Raw genomic sequence first — 19,493 nt, 5'->3', positions numbered from 1 at the left:
GACACAGATTTGAAGTTAATATTTTCTCAAATTTTCTGTATGATTTCATGACTTATATGTTGCTATAGCATTTCATACTAAAATATATTAAAAATCTTATTTCATTTCGAAGTTATTAAAACTTCGAATTTCAGGACGCGTTGGATTGACACATCTTTGCGCTTTCACATATTTTAATTTTATTCTTAATACTTAAGAAAAGTGGTAATTTTGTTGTGTATTTATGAAAAATATTAAAACTATAACCCAGAAAATTCAGAGTAGAAATGTTCGAAAGCAAAACCCACTAACATTATTGTAAGTCCGTGCTCAGTGGTGTGTGCAGAGTTTAACAATTGAACACACCCGGTGAATCGTAAACATTAACAATAACAAAGCTCGTGCCCTGTTTACAAAAACAGTTTACGTTTCACAGGTGTGTTCAATTTGTTAAACTATATACACATCACAGAGCGCGGACTGACAATACTGGTGAGTTGGTTTTGCTTTCGAACATTTCTACTCTGAATTTTCTGGATTATAGATGTAATATTTTTCATTAATACATAACAAAATCGCTTCTTTTCTTAAATATTAACTAAGGATGAAGTTAAAATTTGTGTAAGTGCAAAGATGTGTTAATCAAACACGTCCCGGAATTTGTAGTTCCCATGATTTCCAGATAATATAAGTTTTTAAATATATTTTCGTGTGAAATGCTATTGCAATATATAAGTCGTGATATTATACAGAAAATTTGAGAAAATATAAAGTTCAAATCTGTGTCTAAGCACCTTTAAGAGTACCTTTTACATATTATTTTTTAAAACAATATATTCTTTTCTTATATTTTGACCTCCACCCCCATCTGTCATCTCACTCCACACTCCTAACGCTATGTATTAAAATATTATTACAGAAATAGAGAATTAGAACCAGTAACCACAGAAAGACATTAAATACTAGCTCGATGCCACCTGCAACTCATACATTCGTCTTCACAAAAATGTTTCGTTTTGGACAAATTCATACTAACAATCATGAAATAGTTTTCATATGATAGAGTTTATAATACTTGATGCCTTGGGTTACAAGACAAACTTACTGAAGTCTGTTAGGAAACAGAACGTCTCAGAAAAAAAATAAAGTATCTGGTTAGATTTATTTTCTAGAGATGAAATTTTGATATTAACTACTTATGAAATACATCACAAAACTGTGATTTGCATGTTTTCAAGATGTCATATTTATTTTTTTCATAATCTAAACGGTACTTTTTTAATGTATGAAAAGCAGGGGATCCCACCAATATATTTCTGATGAGTAAAAACACAGGGAAGATCTACTTACGGAAGTTTGTTGACTACGAGGCCTTGGCAAGCAACACATATACTCTAACAATAGAAGTAGTTGACGGAGGAGGATTGAGTTCCACAGCTACTGTTGACATCACAATTGATGACGTCAATGATAACGCTCCAATTTGTTTACCAAACGAATTCAACAAAACTCTCAGAGAAGATGCAGCGAAAGGCGGGACCAAGGTATGAAAATCTAAAAGGTAACAAAAATTGTTCTCATTTATAAAGGATTAAAAATCAGTGCACAAACTAGTATATTTCAATTCGTTGTATTTGTTTTATATAAATAAGAATTGAAGAAATTAAATTTAACATACAATAACTACTCCCATTCTTCTTCCTGTTAGATTCTTTCCATTTCGTGTACTGATGGTGATGCTAATCCCTCTTTCACGTATCAGATATTATCTGGGGATGGAAATAAATTTCATGTCTCGTCCAATGGTGATTTAGAAATAGCTAAAGGTAAGAAAAAAATAAATTATTTTCTTTATAGTTGTTTCTTTCTTAGTCCCTATGAAGTATACAATGTTCCTTTCCTATTCAGATCTGGACTATGATCAAGGTATCACAGCTTACTACATGACGATTCAGGTTTCAGATGGTATTCAATCAACATATGTATGGGTTCTGATTCAACTCTCTGCAGTAAATGAACACAGACCAGGGTTTCTATCAAATCCAAAAATTACCGTAAATGAGAATTCTGCTATTGGAACAATGATTTTCAAATATGAAGCAGACGATGGTGACGCACCACCTCATGGGGTGACGTCATATAAGATATTAAACGGTACATTTCTTAAGTTATAAAAAATGTATTTTCAAAATCAAAACGGTAGTAAACTCGTAAAATTAATATTAAATAAAATTGGTTTCATATAAAACATTTCTTTTCCAAGTGAAAAACGGAAACCAAAATTATTTTTTACTGGACAAAACATCTGGAAAAATCTTCCTGGGAGAGAAGCTCGATTTTGAGAAAATACAACAATATGAAGTTGTTGTCATGGCAACAGATGGCGGTCGGGACACAGTAAGATGATTAATTATTATAATAATACAAATATGAAAAAAGGAAAAAATAGTAATGCTTGAAATAAAACTTCTCATCAGTTTGTGGATTTTCTTGGAAATTAACCAGCAGCGTTAATGTACTTGAAAGGTTAATAGAATAAGAGAATTATGCAAGAATTTTTATTGCATGTTTTTATATCTCAAAATTATTTTAGTCTTAAGCATGATCGTTTCATTAGCTATGCCTAATTTAATTCTATGTTCATCAGACTACCGGCACAGTGACAATCAATATAGATAACGGAAATGACCACGCCCCCTTTTGCAAAAAGTCATCAGATGCAATCAGTGTATCTGAATCTGAAGGTAAGTCTTAATGATAATTTTATCTTTCACTTCAGGTTTAAAAATATAAGAAAAAAAAACAAATCTTTATTTGGTGTTGTTCTTCTCGATCATTGGCGTAAACCGCAAAGTGTTTATCGGATTTACTTAAAGAAGCATGACAATAAACTGTCCGAGTTATTGCTATTTATAAGCTCTCCACTTGGACACTAGTAGTAAAAGAAAGAAATTATCCTCCGTAAAGTTAAATGTTATTTTCTGTGACTCCAGCTATAGGTCACGTGGTAGTGGCGGACTTTGGATGTTATGACGTGGACAATAATCCTCTTACCTTCTCCCTGAGTCAGAATCCATCAGATAACACCTTCGTGTTGGACCCTGCAACTAAACAACTCAAAGTGAAAGGTAGTAGGTGACTAAGGATTGTGTTTAGAAATAAAAACAATCTGATATTTCTACTTCTATTTTCTACTTCTAAAAGTTTTATAACCTAAACCCTAGTAGCAAAGGAAGCAGATCGTTCATTTAAAATCACCTGAAAACAAACTCAAAGCTTTGGTTCAATTCTTTTAAGGCTACATTTAAACACTTGGAAGATGTGCCTTGAACGTGCATGTATCAAACGTTCGGTGTCCATCTTTTTCCTAATAACAATGTTAAAACAATGATCATTAAAATGCTTCCTTTATGATTCAGTTATGATTAATTAAAGAAAAAGATGTATGTCGTTCATGTAATGGATATAATTTAAGGTACCCTTGACTATGAGCGCACATCTTTCTACAAGATTACAATTACCATATCAGATGGGATATTTTCTACGTCCCTCAAGCTTTCAATTAACATTTTAAACGTTAACGAAGTTGCTCCTCAATTTATTAAGCAAGGTAAAATTCTCTCTCTCTCTCTCTCTCTCTCTCTCTCTCTCGTTGAATTATTTGACTAGTATATGTCTTGCAAACTATGCATCTATGAAATGAAATACGAAATGATTTTCTTTTTGAAGATTTCCAGTCTACTGTGAGTGAAGCAGCCACCATTGGAACGTCTGTCGCTACTGTTTCTGCTACAGATAGCGATAACGATACAGTCACATATTCCTTCCTGGAACTTTATCCACATTTTGTGCTCAATCCTAAAAGTGGAAAAATCATCCTCCGGGCACCTGCTGATAGGGAGACCAGTCCTACTTTTATCCTGTATGTCTTGGCTTCTGATGGAGAGAAGAGTTCCACTGCCACCGTCTCTGTGACTGTAGAGGACATTAACGAACACCCTGTGTTTAAACAATCCAGTTATCAGTAAATCTCTTTTTTCTTTTAAGTTGGTCATATAATTGATAATTCTCTGCAAGATGAATATTTAAAAAAAAAACAAACAAGAATAAGAAGAACGTTCTTCAATTGCTCGAGCAAATTTCGAGAAAAAAATATTCCTAATAAAACTAAAAATATCGATATCAAACCATACGATACGTAGTAAACTTGTGTTTGTCTGATTATATGATTCTACTGTTTGTTTTTGGTACATGTCTGTGTTTGTTTACAGGTTACTGGTTTCGGAGAATACAGCGACAGGGACGACAGTCGGTAGTATTTCCGCTGTTGATGATGACGAAGGAATCAATGGACAAGTCCACTATAGGATTGTATCGGGGAATGACGATTCTAAATTTCACATCGATATATCTAAAGGCATTATATCCGTCGTTACGCCTATAGATTATGAAGATATTAAAACAGTTGTTATGGCAATTGAAGCCTTTGATCTTGGTTCTCCATCATTGTCTACAGAGTGTTCGGTAATTGTTAAAATATTGGACAAAAATGACAATGCACCAGAGTTATTACAAACTGTCTTACAAGAGCGAGTTTCAGAAAGTGCTCTGATTGGTCAGTCAGTTATCAGTGTGTTTGCTGAAGACGCCGATTCCTCACTTAATGATAACAATAAGATTACATATTTCTCCGCCTCTTTAGTGCCCTTCCAGGTGAACCCAGTCAATGGTACTGTAACTGTTACAGGTGATCTAGACAGGGAAACCAAAGACAAGTTAGTTTTATTGACATAAAGTACTAGTAGTTTACTCCTATTTCATTTTGAAAAAAAAATATTTAGCCTTGAGATAGACAACAATTTGTTTTAAAGAAAAAAAGTACAAATGATGATAGTTTGAAATGTAGGATTATCACTGTTCGGGATATTTAAAACAACCGCAATGTTGATTCTCTTACAGACATGATAGGTATACGATAAGTTTTTAAATTTTATTTCCAGATATGAAATGGTTATAACTGCCACTGATGGCGGAAACCCACGTATGACGGGAACCCTGTCACTAAAAATAATTGTATCTGACGTCAATGACCACGACCCAGTCATAACTGGGAGCTACGTCACCACTGTATCTGAAAACGCCCCGGAACACTCAGTTATTTTCAATATTAGTGCATACGATGCTGATACAGAGAAATTTGGAAAACTTAACTATGAAATCATTTTGGGGAACCTTAACTCAATCTTCAAGATTGAATCAAATACGGGAGTCGTGCAATTAGCAACAACATTAGACAGAGAGTATAAAGACAGATATGAGTTGATTGTAAAGGTCACCGACAATGGTGTCCCTCCAAGGTCGTCTACTGTGACCGCAGTGGTAAATGTAGGAGATGAAAATGATTCGCCTCCCGTTTTATCGAAATCTGTATACGAATTCAGCATACAAGAACACGTGAGACAAAATACCCTTGTCGGGAACATTGAAGCCACAGATAAAGATATTGGTAAAAATGCTAAACTGAAATATAGTATAGCTACAATTTGGAAAGGAAACACGGGAGTGTTCGATATAAAAGAAATGACTGGTGAGATCTTAACCAATGGGGTAGTGGATCGGGAAGCTTATGATGAATATTCCTTACTGATGAGAGCTAAGGACAGTGGAACACCCACCCTATTTTCTGATGTAATCGTAAAAATTAAAATTGACGACATTAATGACAATCCACCAATATTCAGACGACAAGAATTTTCAACGGCTATTTTTGAAAATCTTGCTGTAAACAGTAAAATTCACACGACTGGAGCCACCGACCGAGATGTAGGAATAAACGCTATAATTAAATATGAACTTGACATTTCGAACAAAAATGGCTTACTCGCTGATTATTATTTTGGTGTCTATGGAAATACAGGAGACATTTTCCTCAAACGTAGAATAGACAGGGAAGCCTATGACGAGTTGACATTCACAGTTATAGTCAGAGACACAGGTGTACCATCATTATCCAGCTCAGCAAACGTAACTGTCCAGATCCAAGACGTCAATGATAACAGGCCTGTTTTCTCCCCTGTGTTTTATAACTCTGAAGTCTCCTCCGTTAAACTCTGTGATGCTGAAGTAACAAAAATTACAGCAACGGACGCAGATTTAGGAAAAAACGCAGCCATAAATTTTGAGCTGGAAACAAAAGATCTACCCTTTGTCGTGTCTCCACTTGGTAAAAGCTTATCGAGTTATTTATAGTTTCATTTTTATCATTATCGGCAATTTAACATTTGCATAATTTTTTTATAATACCTGCCATTTTATTTTAGGAAAAGTAAAAGCTAACGGGAAATTGGTTGATTCTAAATACGTTTTCAAAATCATGGCACATGATAATGGTAATCCCTTTCTGACGTCATCAGATCCAGCCCTGGTCAGGGTTGATAGATTTGACCCTAATAAAGTTGTCATCACCTTTCATCTTGGTATGACCTTAGCATCATTTTATCAAATGGAAACGAACTTTCTGCAGCAACTAGAGGAAGCGCTCCTGGTTAAATATGTTACTCCTTATGTTAAAAGATGGTGTGTGCTAGAGAATAAGGAGTAAGTTTCATAAAAATAGACTAGATTTTTATCTTTTTTATCTTTTTTTGTACTGTACAGTCATTGAAGTAAAATAAAAATTAAAAAAAAAAATTAAAAACAGAAGGAAAATATTCAACAATTTCACACTTCTCTGTGCAATATATGGTGTACTATTTCAGATCAGTTCTTGTTTATATCTATGCCGTAAAGACTGAACTCACGAACGACATTAAAAACTTGCACAGAAACAAGGCATTCTTAACTAATGGCGAATTTCTAGACCTCCTTGAAATCGATGTCAATGGTAGACCATTTATAGAAGGTAACTTTGTGATAGGATTATGAATATGAATTTCAAAACTGTGTATCGAAAAACAAGGAGGATGGATGAATGGATAATTGCATTGTATTTTTCTACATAAAATCGATGTTGACGTATATATAATATGCTTAATGTGAATCATTTCAGATGAGAGGTGGGATGAATACAAGATTGAAAAGGTTGTTCCTTACGGAGGTAAACGTGTTAATGCTGACCCGGTGGTCTCCCCTGTGGAAGAGAGTGACACCAGTTTAGCGGTACCTCTGGCCTTATCTCTGCTCTTAATCATTGGAATAATAATTGCAGTTCTGATACTATGTCTGGCTTGGAGAAAGCGATGGTGTCGAAAGAAAAAGTAAAATTTTTGTGTGCTTTCAGACTATTTTGAAACAAAATAAGAATGAATAAATTTAGGATAGCAGGTCATCAATATGATGTTGATGTTGTAGTTTTTTAAGATCTTTGCATTTTGAAATCTGAATTTATTGCTAAAAATGAATGTGCTGGAATCATTTGTACACAAATTTAAAAGTAAATGAAGAGTACATAATTTATCACATTGTACATTTGATGTGTTTAAAATATCCTGTTATCAAATGAGTAATCTCTGCCAATTCACTGATGAGATGAAAAGAAAGAAACTATGAACATCTGATCCAGAGTTTTCCACTGTTGTGTCATATGTATTTCAGAAAAAAGGAAGATTTAAAAACCCGAGCACATATCATAGAAAAAATGGGTCAGGAAAATGATGGAACAGTCTTTGAGAAGGAAATGGAAAGGGTTCCATCAACAATTAATCCAACATTTTCTACTGCGTTCCTTTCTGCTAACACAGTTGACGAGCCATTAAAACCCACAAAAAATACAGAAAATACGTCTGCTGGAAAGGGACACGAAGGGGAAGACAATAGAAATAGTGGTTAGTAGTTGACAATGTTTTCTCCATTTTTTGCTTTTAAAAATATTATATTTTGAAATGCATAAAGTATATATTATCTTATATTCCTTTGTTATCATTTCAGAACCCAGCCCTTTCAATAGTTCTAAATTTGCCAAGAGGAGCCTTGTATCCCCGGCTTATTCAGGGAACGAAATTGTTAACCCCGTACCGACTAATGGTGAAAAGTTGACCAATTATGTATTAGCAACTTCTCCAAAAACGACAAAGCGCGGGAAAGATATCGGTAACTACACGTGTAACTATTATGCAAGAACATACCACACTGACATTTAAAGTAGCCGTGCAGGTATAATACTAAGGCAGTGCTCAGATCATTTTTCGGCGAATTTAGACTATTTTTCATAAAATGTAACATTGATCAATCGGAAAAGCCATAGATAAATAGCCATAGATTTAAACATTTACTATTATTATCCTTTGTATAGACGTCATTGAGTCTTGAGCAAATAGAAGCACTCCACTACGACGTCATCACGTGACGTCTATGAATAGAAAAATTGCCTTAACGAAAAAGTGAAAAGTTCAATACTGCCCCGGGGATAATTTATTTCTTTTTGTGAAAATAATTATGAAAAATCATGGGGAAAAAAAATGAAAAGTGCTGCTAGAATTCTACTCGCCCGAAACAGAAAAAAAAATTGTTCCAAAGTTTTGCACGAAACCTTACCATAATTTTCACATTTTTTACATACGATCTAGGAATTGTCATCAATTCATGTGAACCACACGATTCTAGCAGCATTTTCCAAGTAACATAGAATATAAGCTTTCGATACAAACAAAAATTATGTTTCAAAGTATGCGACGTAGTGTTGAACTTTCGCATCTTTGTTGTTAGAAAGCAGGGGAAAACTGCCTGTGATCATTATAAGAAAAAAATGGTAAGTATAAATCAGCGTACCTGATTCTTAATCTTTTATTCCTTATGAATCACACATGACATTCAGGGTATACATGTGTGCTTTAAGACCCCCATTTCATATTTTTTTACACGAATTCTCGTCACGTTTAATTTTCACCCGGCAAATATTTGATCAATAGTTATGACGTCATGGGTTTGGTATTTAACCACCGTGGTAAATACTAAGCTATTTATACCACCCAAAACGACAAGATTTAGTTTATATTATGTTTTTGAATGATTCCATTCACTTCTTGGACGAATTTAAACTTTAAATATAGATGTTAAGAAATCAGTATCTCTAAAGTTCACGTCATACAGCTTACTATGACGTCATACTGTATAGCCAAGTAGGATATCTGAGTGCAGCCTTTACATATCCGCACGACCCATCATAGCCTCAGAGAATAGATATGTTTTGACTGAATATCATTTTATTTAGATATCATTTTCATGTTAAGTATCAGTATATACGAGCACAACATGCCCTATTTTATGACCTTGTCCTGTCCTTGAAGAGTTATTTCCCTATGATTTTAAGCAATAAAAATCTATTCTAAAAAAATCTAGCTGGTTAAAAAATAGTTTTCAATTGTTTTCTATCCCTCATGATTAATTACATCTTTCCAGCACAGCATTTCTTGTTATTCTTTTATTATTTTTTATTTTCAAAAATTTGCTTGTCCTCATAGATATTGATGCAATCTTTATTGATTATTTATTGCTTAGATAATTACATTTTTTGAACTTTTCTTCTTGATAAATCCTTTTCTACTTTAAAATGCTTTAAATTAATATGAGTATTTTAAACATGGGTATTTGTGGTTAGAAAGTTAGGTCCTAATATGGGTCAGATACTTTTTTAAAAAGAATCTGCTCCGTGGCTATACTTTTTAAAGGTACCTTAAAGGTTAAATATCCTTTACAGTAACTGGATGGATTTATGAAGAGGATCCACAGACAAAAGTCAGGAATTGGATTCGTACACCGACTGGCGAAAATCAATCATCATACTTTTACTGAAACGTGTTAAACATGTGATAGAAATAAGCACTTGAATCATTTGTGATGAACCTCGGATAGAAATTAACACACACACAAACTATCAACATATCTGTTGATATGAAACGACAAATTAAATGTTTCACTTGCAAAAGCATTCTGTGTTAATTGCATAGTTACTGAAAAAGTTGTCTTTCCAGTAGAAAAAGAAAACAAACCTCTTCTCAAAAGAAATGCATGGATTCTGTATCATACGAAATCACAACGTCGTAGAATAAATCAACTTTTAACTTTTTTTGTTTTTATATTGCACATAAATCATACATATCTAACTATTCACAGGAACTTACGTTAAAGTATCCATAAAATATAAGAATAAAATATAAACATAAAATATAAATATAAAATCTGATGTGGACGATTCTAGTTCTGATTATTAAGATCATTACAATATCGACATAACAAAATGAATTAGACAAAAATAGCTGTCTCTCTTAAGAATTCAAATTCCATAACAGTAATCAAAAAGTTTTTGTTAAAAGTTTTATCATCTTTGGAAAGAAATACTTAATACTTTTAATAAAAATCTAGAAACAACTTTTATTTGTGTGTTCTTTTTCTGAATAATTATAAATCATTAAAGGAATTCAATTCTCGATTTTCAGAAAACTTAAGACCCCTTCCATTTATTAGATCTTTACCTTACAACATTATTTTCCATTGAAATAACTATAATATTTAATGAAAACCCGGCTTTCATACACAACCTTCGATGTTATCATCAAGGTCCCCTTGATCATGATATAAGGTAAATACTTAATGTTCAGAACACGTGTTTCGCTTTTCAGAAGACTACATTATACAATTCATAATCAAATATATCTATAAAATTTGTAAAATTTCTTCATTGTTGTAGGCTTATGTTTTTCATTGTGTAGTCCTTCACATCAGTAAATTTGTTTCTGACTGGTGTTTTGGTTTTATTTCTAAAAAAACGCCACATTTCAAAGACGTATTTTTTAAGCATTCTTTGTATCTCTCTTTAAAAAATCTAAACAATGTCGTTTACTCGCAAAGTCCTATAATTCCATAGATATTTTATACAAATTGTTTAAGACCAAAATGTAAAAAAAAAAAAAAAGCTTTGACACTATAAATAATGAAAATATTCAAGAATTGTAATAAATCAAATTGGTGACCTTTAATACTAATTTTGTTAAATAACACTGATCACGATAATGCTTAAGCTCTCAAGGCCTGCCTTAAACATCTTATCATTTGTCTGAGATACATCATGTTCTCACAGAAAATCTGATTATAAAGTAGACATAGCACTTCATCCATACCTCAGTTTGACAAAATGCAGTCATTCGCGGTTTTCGTTTTCTTCCTAGCGGTAAGTCTTTTCAGAATTGTACTTATTTGTATCTTCTTCTTTTTTTAAATTTTATTATAGAAAGTTCTTATATTTTTGTACTAATATAGCAAAATGTTTTTTTCTCTCTTGAAAAATCATATTGCTGCTTGTAGAAACTTATTTTTGTAATAACTGATTATCCTATTCTTTTTAGATGAACTATGTTCTCTGTGAACAAGTTATGTACGATCAGAAGCATGTAAGTATCATGTAGATATTTATCATATCATTTCATTGAGAATACTTTTAAGTCATGTAAAATCTTTATGTTCATTTTACAAATGATACATCTAATTGAACCACAATATCAATATGAATTGTCATATATTCACAGCCAATTGAAGCAATTAGGCTGAAAAATTATTAATTTTATCAATAAAATTTTAGAACTTTTATTACTGAACATAGATTATATATTCTCCTATGTCTTCATGATGAAATTTAAAAGAATATGTTTCAGAAATGTAAATATTAACAAAATATGTTTTAGCACAAAGCCATCATATACCGTCCCGGAACCGGATGTTATGAGTATCACATGAATCACCAGGAATCTCAGGATTCTTTTGATGATGCACTTAGACCAGATCTTGAGGTACTTTACTATTCTTACTACATCCTCTATTTTGCGCTGCATTCTGCAAAACAAGGAATATGTATTTTTAAACACAATCGAAATTTTTGTCTGTCAGATTTTCTTGATTCAATGATAACTTCTATTTGATAAAATTGAAGAAAGAGCCCATTTGATGAAAAATTAAATTGAAGACAAAATATGAATACATCCCTCACTCTAATCTGTCATCAATTAATTTTCCACCATAAATATTAAAAAAAAAACAATCAAATGTGTCCTTATCTTTCAATCAGTTCTAAAGCTTCTGTAATTACTTTCCCAATAAGAAACTTCTTAATAAAGTTTTCTTATTTAAGCTTGAAATGATTAAAAGAATTTGAACACAAATATTATGTCATATTATCATTATTGATATCTCTTCCAGATTAAGATGATCGAGAAATTAAACTGCAGCACAGATATCCATGAAGTCGGCCATCACAGTATAGATCATCTCACCACAGAAATCCGGAACGCTTGTGCTTCAGTACCTGTATACAGATTCGATCAGACGGGATCCGGATGTGCTACAACAACTGAATTGCCAACCATGTCCGGCTCATCTATTTCTAATCCAATGCCATAAGTGTGTTTAAAGTCAGTTTTGACTGGATATATTGAGAGGGAGTTAATAAAGTTTTCAACTTGCTATATATGATACATATGCAATTGTTTTGAATAAAATTGAATGCATCATAGTTTTTGAATATTAAATGACTTTTTAAAAATCTGATTGTCTTTAAAAAAAATCCACACTGTTATTAAAACGTTGTTATGACGCTGCTTTCAGTATTGAATCTATAATATAACTGTAAATAATGACGTTTTCTTGATCTCTCTCTCTCTCTCTCTCTCTCTCTCATACACACACACACACAGACACCGAGAGAGAGAGAGAGATTTCATATTGAAATTTATTAGTAGACAGTTAATTGTAATATCCTGAATTGTAACCATAGAAAAGTCTTGAAGTGTACATGTTCTACAATGCATATAAAAAGATCAATTACAACGCTAAATAGTTAAAAGAAAGAAAAATCAGAGAATTCTTTTAAATAAACATGACCGAGACATATTTTGTAGCAAAAAATAAAATAGATTTAAAAAATGAAATTAAAAAAATAAATAAAAAAGAAATAATAAATTTATTTCAACTTGGAATAATAAATATCACAAAATTTTACCAAAATCAATAATATCAAAACGTACGACTTTTCAATACTTTAAACAACCATTGGCCATGAATTAAAATTCAGGCTTTTTGACATCATAGATAGTTGCTTTTTCAATAAAAATGAAACTTGTCATTTTGCTTTATTTGCAAAATTAATTTGTTTAAAAAAAATCCTATTCTATACAAAAGCGCTCTGAAGTTGATATTAAAAATATGCTTTAGTTTCCGAATGACAATATCTGTGAAGATATCTGTTGGAATTCCCACGGGTAAAAAAAAATGCGCGCCATTTTTAGCAGACCTATTTTTGTATTCATATGTAGCCGAATTTATTTTTTAAAAAACTGCTACATGAGGAGAAGAAAACACTTGCTGTGGCCTTCAACTCGTGATTAAGATATATCGAAGACGTATTATCAATTAACAATAAAGTACTTCCATTCATGCTGTGGCCTTCAACTCGGGATTTAGATATATCGAAGACGTATTATCAATTAACAATAAAGTACTTCCATTCATATGTAGATCGATAAATCTTAATGAACTTGAAATAAAAGACACCACTTTCTGACACATCTGTCTTATATTTGGATATTTTACTGGAAAAAAACGTTAATGGTAACCTAACAACATAACTTAAAGAAAAATATGATGACTTCAACTTTTCTGTCGTCAACTTCCCTTAATTATGTAGCAGTATACCCTTATCACAACAATACGGGGTTTATGTCTCCCAGTTGATTCAATACGCAATAGCATGCTCTACGTACGACCAATTCTTAAAACGAGGCAAGCTATTAAACAAAACCTTAATGAAAAAAGAATATCAACAGTCTTTTTTGAAGTCATCATTTGGCAAGTTCTACCGCCGATACAATGACCTCATCAGCAAATATAATCTATCATTTATTCAAATTTTGACTGACTTTTTTTCCGTACTAATTGTTAATCCATTATTTACACACTGACATTTCTACGGATTTTTCCGTTATTTCCCGATCATGACCAGGAGCACAAGGCCGATGTGACCGGTTGGTAGGGGATGCTTACTCTTCCATGGCATCTGATCCGGCCTATGATGTTTTTGGAGGTCCGTGTTTGCTTTCTTCCCGATTTTTATTATTTCAATGGCCTATGAGCTTGAAAACTGTTCGTCATTTCAATATTTCATGTTTATTCCTTAAATGTGATATAATGATTTTGTCAAAGGAGAAAAGAGAAACACTTTAATTTTGCTTTTCCAGAAGTAAAGAAACATATATCACGTTCTGTAGGAAAAAAAATATGTACATTAAGACATTTTGGGCACCTAACAACTCCTCTTAAGACATACAGGCTCACAGCGGGTGTGACCGGTCGACAGGGGAAGTTAACGTCTTGTGTTTCCAAGGGATCAGTTTTTTGGCGTGTTTACATATACTTCACTAGATTTATCAGATGATATCTGATCGTTATTTTCAAATTTTAAACAAATCGAATAAAAAGAGACATAAAATTTAAAAAAAAAAATTAAATTAAAAAATATAAAGTAGGTAAATAAAAATATAAATGAATAAATAACTAACTAAAATAAAAAGATCTTCAAAGAAATCCTATTTGGCAGAGTTACTTAATAAATTGTTGAAATAAATGATCTTAGTTCTCTTAGTCTATTTATTTCAAATAATGTACTTAAAATTCGTAGTTAGTGTTGACATTTAAGGAACTCTGGATTAGATATCTCTATCAAGGATTTCTTTGTCATGTCTCTGTAAAATATAGACCAAAGCATTCGTGTTAATATTGAAGTTTATTGAAGACAAGTGATTATTAGTATTTCATTCAGAATAATTGTTTCCCTATTTTACACGCCTAAGAAGACAAAACCAAAATAAAAAGTAAAAGGAATGGATAAAAAGGATAGATAACATCACCAACAACAATAAACACAGAATTAGAGAGGGATTTTATAAATGTCTTTACTGCTGTAGCCAGGTTCCACCAGACTTCTACACACAAGTACTGTGAAGTTGTTATTAAAAGGATGCTGAAGTTCCTCATTGATAAATTCGGAGACCAGTTCTTCCAAAAAACTGTAGTAATTGCATTGGACACTCATTGTGTTCCATTATAAGCCGACCTGTTTTTATATTCCTAAGCAAAATTTATTTCAAAACTTCTACATGATAAGAAGAGAACACTTCACATTTTGATATATCGACGACTTTTTAATCAATTAACGATACCTAGTTACTTTCATTCATATGTCGACTCGATATATCCAAGTGAACTCGAAATAGAAGACACCATGGAGTCTGCAACATCTGTTTCATATTTGGATATTTTACTGACTATGGGAGGATGCCAACTAACAACTAATTTGTATGTCAAACAAGATGATTTCAGCGTTTCTATCGTCAACATTCCTTATTTTGTAGTTATATTCCGCTATCACCTGCATATGATGTTTACGTCTCCAAACTTTTTCGATAAGAGCATGCTCGCTCTAAGTACAATCAATTTCTTGTCAATGAGAAAATCCAGCATCCTTATGATATCAACTTCGGAGTACTTTTGTGATAATCATAGTAACTTTTTTGATAATCAGAGTGATTTTTAACATTCATATTTTGTCGATGACCAATCACAAGACTTGAAAATATTCCGAAATCGTTTTCAATTGAAAAAAGCTGTTGTTTTATTATACTAAAAATTATAGTTCTTAGTTTATTGTGAGGAATGGTTGTATAAAGTATAGAAAAGTCGTGCGTTTTTATGTTAATGACTTTTCAAAAAAGTTCGGTGATTTTGAATTATCCAAAAGTTCTTTGAAGTTCTTGAAAATCCACATCTGATTTACACCATCTCTAGAATTTGCTGTAGCACAGTACGTCTGAAATGTCTCCTTTGCTGCACTTAATATTTTTTGTGAGGAGTAAAGAAAGGGTTTGGTAGAGCATTCGCTGGACACTGAAATGTATCTTTGTTTGAAAGACTTTTTATGAAAATGCGGAGTCCAGTATAGTAGGGTAGATCAATTCCACCTTGGTTGATTTGAATGTTGAAAGTATCAAGGATTGAAATGCGACTTTGAAGAATTTCATTCTCAGAAAGATAGTTGTGAATATAAGTTGGATTTCCAGATGTAGAATTAAGCAAAGTTCTAAAATACAGTTACAATAATGAGCCTTTCAAACACTAATGTTACAAGCCATGCCTGCTGGAACCATAACATATTGTTTATGCATTCTTTCAATTCCATTTTCATTTCCGATCTAGCAAAAACGGATCGTTCGCATATTGCCTCCCAACCCTCAAACACGATTCCCAAACACTTTTCTAAAACGCCCAATCCGTTCTTTAAAAGTGTTCAAGTCCTACCCCTCACACTCCGCCCAAAGTCGTGCATAATTTTTGACAAAGACAGATTTCAGAGTAGAAATTAAGCTCTGTCGCCAACTGAAAGATCAAGAATCTCTTTATTTAGGACCTTTTAAGGTGATTGCTTTTAGGCGTCATTTTTAAGGATATTAACATCACCGGTAATGACGTGTCCAGTGGGACTGCTGTTGAAAAAAAAGAAGAAAAGTACACTTAAGAGTACTTTGTTTAAGATGTTCAATTCCAAGACACTGTAAGATTTGTTTATAATTGAAAAGTTTGGAACCAACAGTATGGGAACATCCGCAGGAAACGCTGGGTGTAGAAGTCAACCGGATTAAAGGCGGAATGCAAGAATGACATTTTTATGATAAAGATTAAAAATTCTACAATGTCCATTCGATCAGTAAATATTATTTATACCCCTATTTCAAAAGGAGATATGATCACCATGTAAAGAAGGCAATAGCATCCTAGTAATTTCATACAATACAATTGTAATCTGGACTAATTGGTATAGTTAAGGCCTCGGACTCCAACTTAAAACAGATGAATCAAATTTTGAAATTATCAAAAAAAAAAATTTGAAATTATTATGATAATGAAACAACCATGTTTTTGCTTTTATTATATATTGTACAGACTGAAATTATTTTCTTTGCTCCAAATATTCCAATAATAACACCATGTATGAAATAAAAATAAGATTTTTAAAATGGCAATTTTGACTTAAGTCTGATCCCAGTGCATGGTCTTGAGACCAGAACACAAAACAAAAGTTATAAAGAATATAATCAATGAAAATTATACAAGTCTGGTAATGGATCACATTGGTGATTTAAGGAACTAATTGTGTTTAATAACCAATCACGATATTGCTTCAGTTTTTAAGACAGAACCAAGCGTCTTATCAATTTCTTGTGATACCCTTTGCTCTCACAGACTATCTGATTATAAAATTAGCATATCATTTCATCGTTACCTCACTTTGACAAAATGCAGACATTGACAGCACTCGCACTACTGCTTGCGGTAAGGGTTTACAATATTATAGTATATTCAATGTTTCATATTAAATAAAAGGAAGTGGAACATGTTTTAAAATTAAATAGATAATGCATAAAACCTTTGCTTTTAAAAACACTCACAATTATAGAATGTTATTGCTCTTGATTATTCCTAGGTGAACTATGTTCTTTGTGAACAAGTTCTGTATGACAGGAAACACGTGAGTACATTGTAATAAATATTTGTAATATCTTGATATTTTAAGATTACACATATTTAAAAACATGCTTTTCTAGAAGGCAATGTTTACTGAAAAAATGAGTAACACATTAGTATTGACTTTTACTAATAATCAATTGAAAATATTCACAATTTAGACTAAACTATGAATCAATGAACTTTTATGAACACGTTTTACGTATTTTAAAAGTGTATATCCCCTCATGTTTTAGATTATTGTTCTCCGACAGGAAATTTTATATAAGGTATTACTTCTGAACTGTAAATATTAACAAATGTTTGTAGCACAAAGCCATCATTTTACGGCCCGGAACCGGATGTTATGAGTATCACATGAATCACCAGGAATCTCAGGATTCTTTTGATGATGCTCTGAGGCCAGCTCTTGAGGTACTTTCCTTTGTATTACTGCATTTTTCTATTTTTTAGTGTACTCTACTAAAATCTTTAAATGTTATTGTTAAAACACAGCTACCATATCTTGTCTACTAGATTTTGTATTAGCATATCCTTCTTTTGAAACCTTTCTGATTGGCTGAAATCAAACATGCTGGAAATCAGACACGAAATGTGAAGACAAAGGGCAGTATTCGTGCTCAAAGTCCAATTAAGCAATACGAATTGTGATTAGAGCAAACGTAGAGTTTTGGAAACAGAAGTGGGACCAGGTGCCTGAAGAAGCGAGAATCCCCCGTCGACCGGTCACCGTGCCACATGTCATGATCGGTTAAACACAAATATCTGTAGACATTTTAATGCGAAAATAACGGTCTCACAATTTGTATGAATATTCATTGACCTTTTTTCACATGGACCAAAATTAAAAAGGAAATTACTAAGATATTGGATGTGTTCATTTTTGTCATTCATTCAATTGCTTCTTTTCCTGCCTCTTTGGTGATTTCAGCAAATGTAAGCAACCAAGAAAGATTTCAAGGTTTGTTAAACGAGCTCATATCATTTTATCATTGGAGCATATAATGAAGCAAATAGTGTTTATTTATAGGTATGTTATATATTGTACTCCTCGAGTAAGCATATCAAAAAAATCAGCTATAGTTGTTTTTTGAAATACTCGAAATCAAAAAAAAAAATCTTATTTTTGTTAATAGGTTTCCAGTCTTATTTCAAACTGATATGACTAAATCAGTAGATCGCACTCAGATATCTATATACTATAAATATTACAGTATTAATATCTTTTACAGACTAAGATGATCGACAGATTAAACTGTAGCACAGATATTCATGAAGTCGGCCATCACAGTATAGATCATCTCACCACAGAAATCCGGACGGCGTGTGCTTCAGTACCTGTATACGGATTTGATCAGACCGGAGCTGGATGTACTACTCCAACTTCATTGCCAATCATTTCTGGATCACCTATTTCTAACCCAATGCCATGAGTGTATTTTATTCACACTTTTGACTGAATATATTGATTGAAATTTGGTGAAAGTTTCAACATGCTGTAAAGAGTACATCTTCGACTGATTGTTGAAAAATTATGAATATTAAATCAAGTGTTTTTAATTTATTTTATACATAATCAAAAACAGAGTGTATAAGTGTTTGTGGAAAAATTACTGAAGATATAAAAAAGCTCTCTGTGAAGATGTTAAAAATGTTAACAACATACATTGGATAGCGTTTGTATATGGGACGATAAGTTGCAGATATTGATGACAGTAGTAATTTATTCACTAAATATATCATTTATTTGATGAACATAAATTTTCCTAGAAGAGTTTAATTTTCTACTGATATCGCTAGAGAGAGAGAGAGAGGGAGAGAGAGAGAGAGAGAGGAAGTATTAAATAACATCGTATAATTTACACCTTCCAGAAATATTGTGGAAATAATTAATTGATAAAAATCGTAAGAAATTTAAAAGCAATTAAATTCAATTCTTTGTGGAGCGAAAAACA

At 32.3% G+C, this 19,493-nt stretch overlaps 3 protein-coding genes across 3 annotated transcripts; all 3 read left to right on the top strand.

The window, feature by feature from the left end:
• Positions 1-1,694: 1,694 nt before the first annotated feature.
• Positions 1,695-10,041, top strand: LOC133203729 (cadherin-related tumor suppressor-like). Its single transcript, XM_061339498.1, has 15 exons — positions 1,695-1,805; positions 1,888-2,133; positions 2,243-2,376; positions 2,627-2,723; positions 2,973-3,107; positions 3,455-3,589; positions 3,709-4,003; positions 4,251-4,754; positions 4,980-6,202; positions 6,300-6,576; positions 6,738-6,880; positions 7,028-7,235; positions 7,573-7,802; positions 7,906-8,067; positions 9,674-10,041. The coding sequence occupies exons 2-15, from the start codon at positions 1,923-1,925 to the stop codon at positions 9,766-9,768; spliced, it is 3,849 nt and encodes a 1,282-aa protein (XP_061195482.1). The 5' UTR covers positions 1,695-1,805; positions 1,888-1,922; the 3' UTR covers positions 9,769-10,041.
• A 1,249-nt stretch (positions 10,042-11,290) lies between these two features.
• On the top strand, positions 11,291-12,399 carry LOC133203749 (uncharacterized). The gene is made up of 3 exons (XM_061339531.1): positions 11,291-11,363; positions 11,655-11,759; positions 12,166-12,399. The coding sequence occupies exons 1-3, from the start codon at positions 11,319-11,321 to the stop codon at positions 12,364-12,366; spliced, it is 351 nt and encodes a 116-aa protein (XP_061195515.1). The 5' UTR covers positions 11,291-11,318; the 3' UTR covers positions 12,367-12,399.
• A 4,880-nt stretch (positions 12,400-17,279) lies between these two features.
• Positions 17,280-19,084, top strand: LOC133203748 (uncharacterized). Its single transcript, XM_061339530.1, has 4 exons — positions 17,280-17,346; positions 17,498-17,542; positions 17,848-17,952; positions 18,771-19,084. Exons 1-4 carry the CDS (start codon positions 17,311-17,313, stop codon positions 18,969-18,971), a joined length of 387 nt encoding a protein of 128 aa, XP_061195514.1. The 5' UTR covers positions 17,280-17,310; the 3' UTR covers positions 18,972-19,084.
• Positions 19,085-19,493: the final 409 nt, after the last annotated feature.

This window comes from Saccostrea echinata, unplaced genomic scaffold, assembly GCF_033153115.1.
Source record: "Saccostrea echinata isolate AGI-Se365-2 ecotype Australia unplaced genomic scaffold, CSIRO_AGI_Sech_v1 ptg000051l, whole genome shotgun sequence".
NCBI lineage: Eukaryota > Metazoa > Mollusca > Bivalvia > Ostreida > Ostreidae > Saccostrea > Saccostrea echinata.
This window is presented reverse-complemented; position numbering and strand designations above follow the sequence as displayed.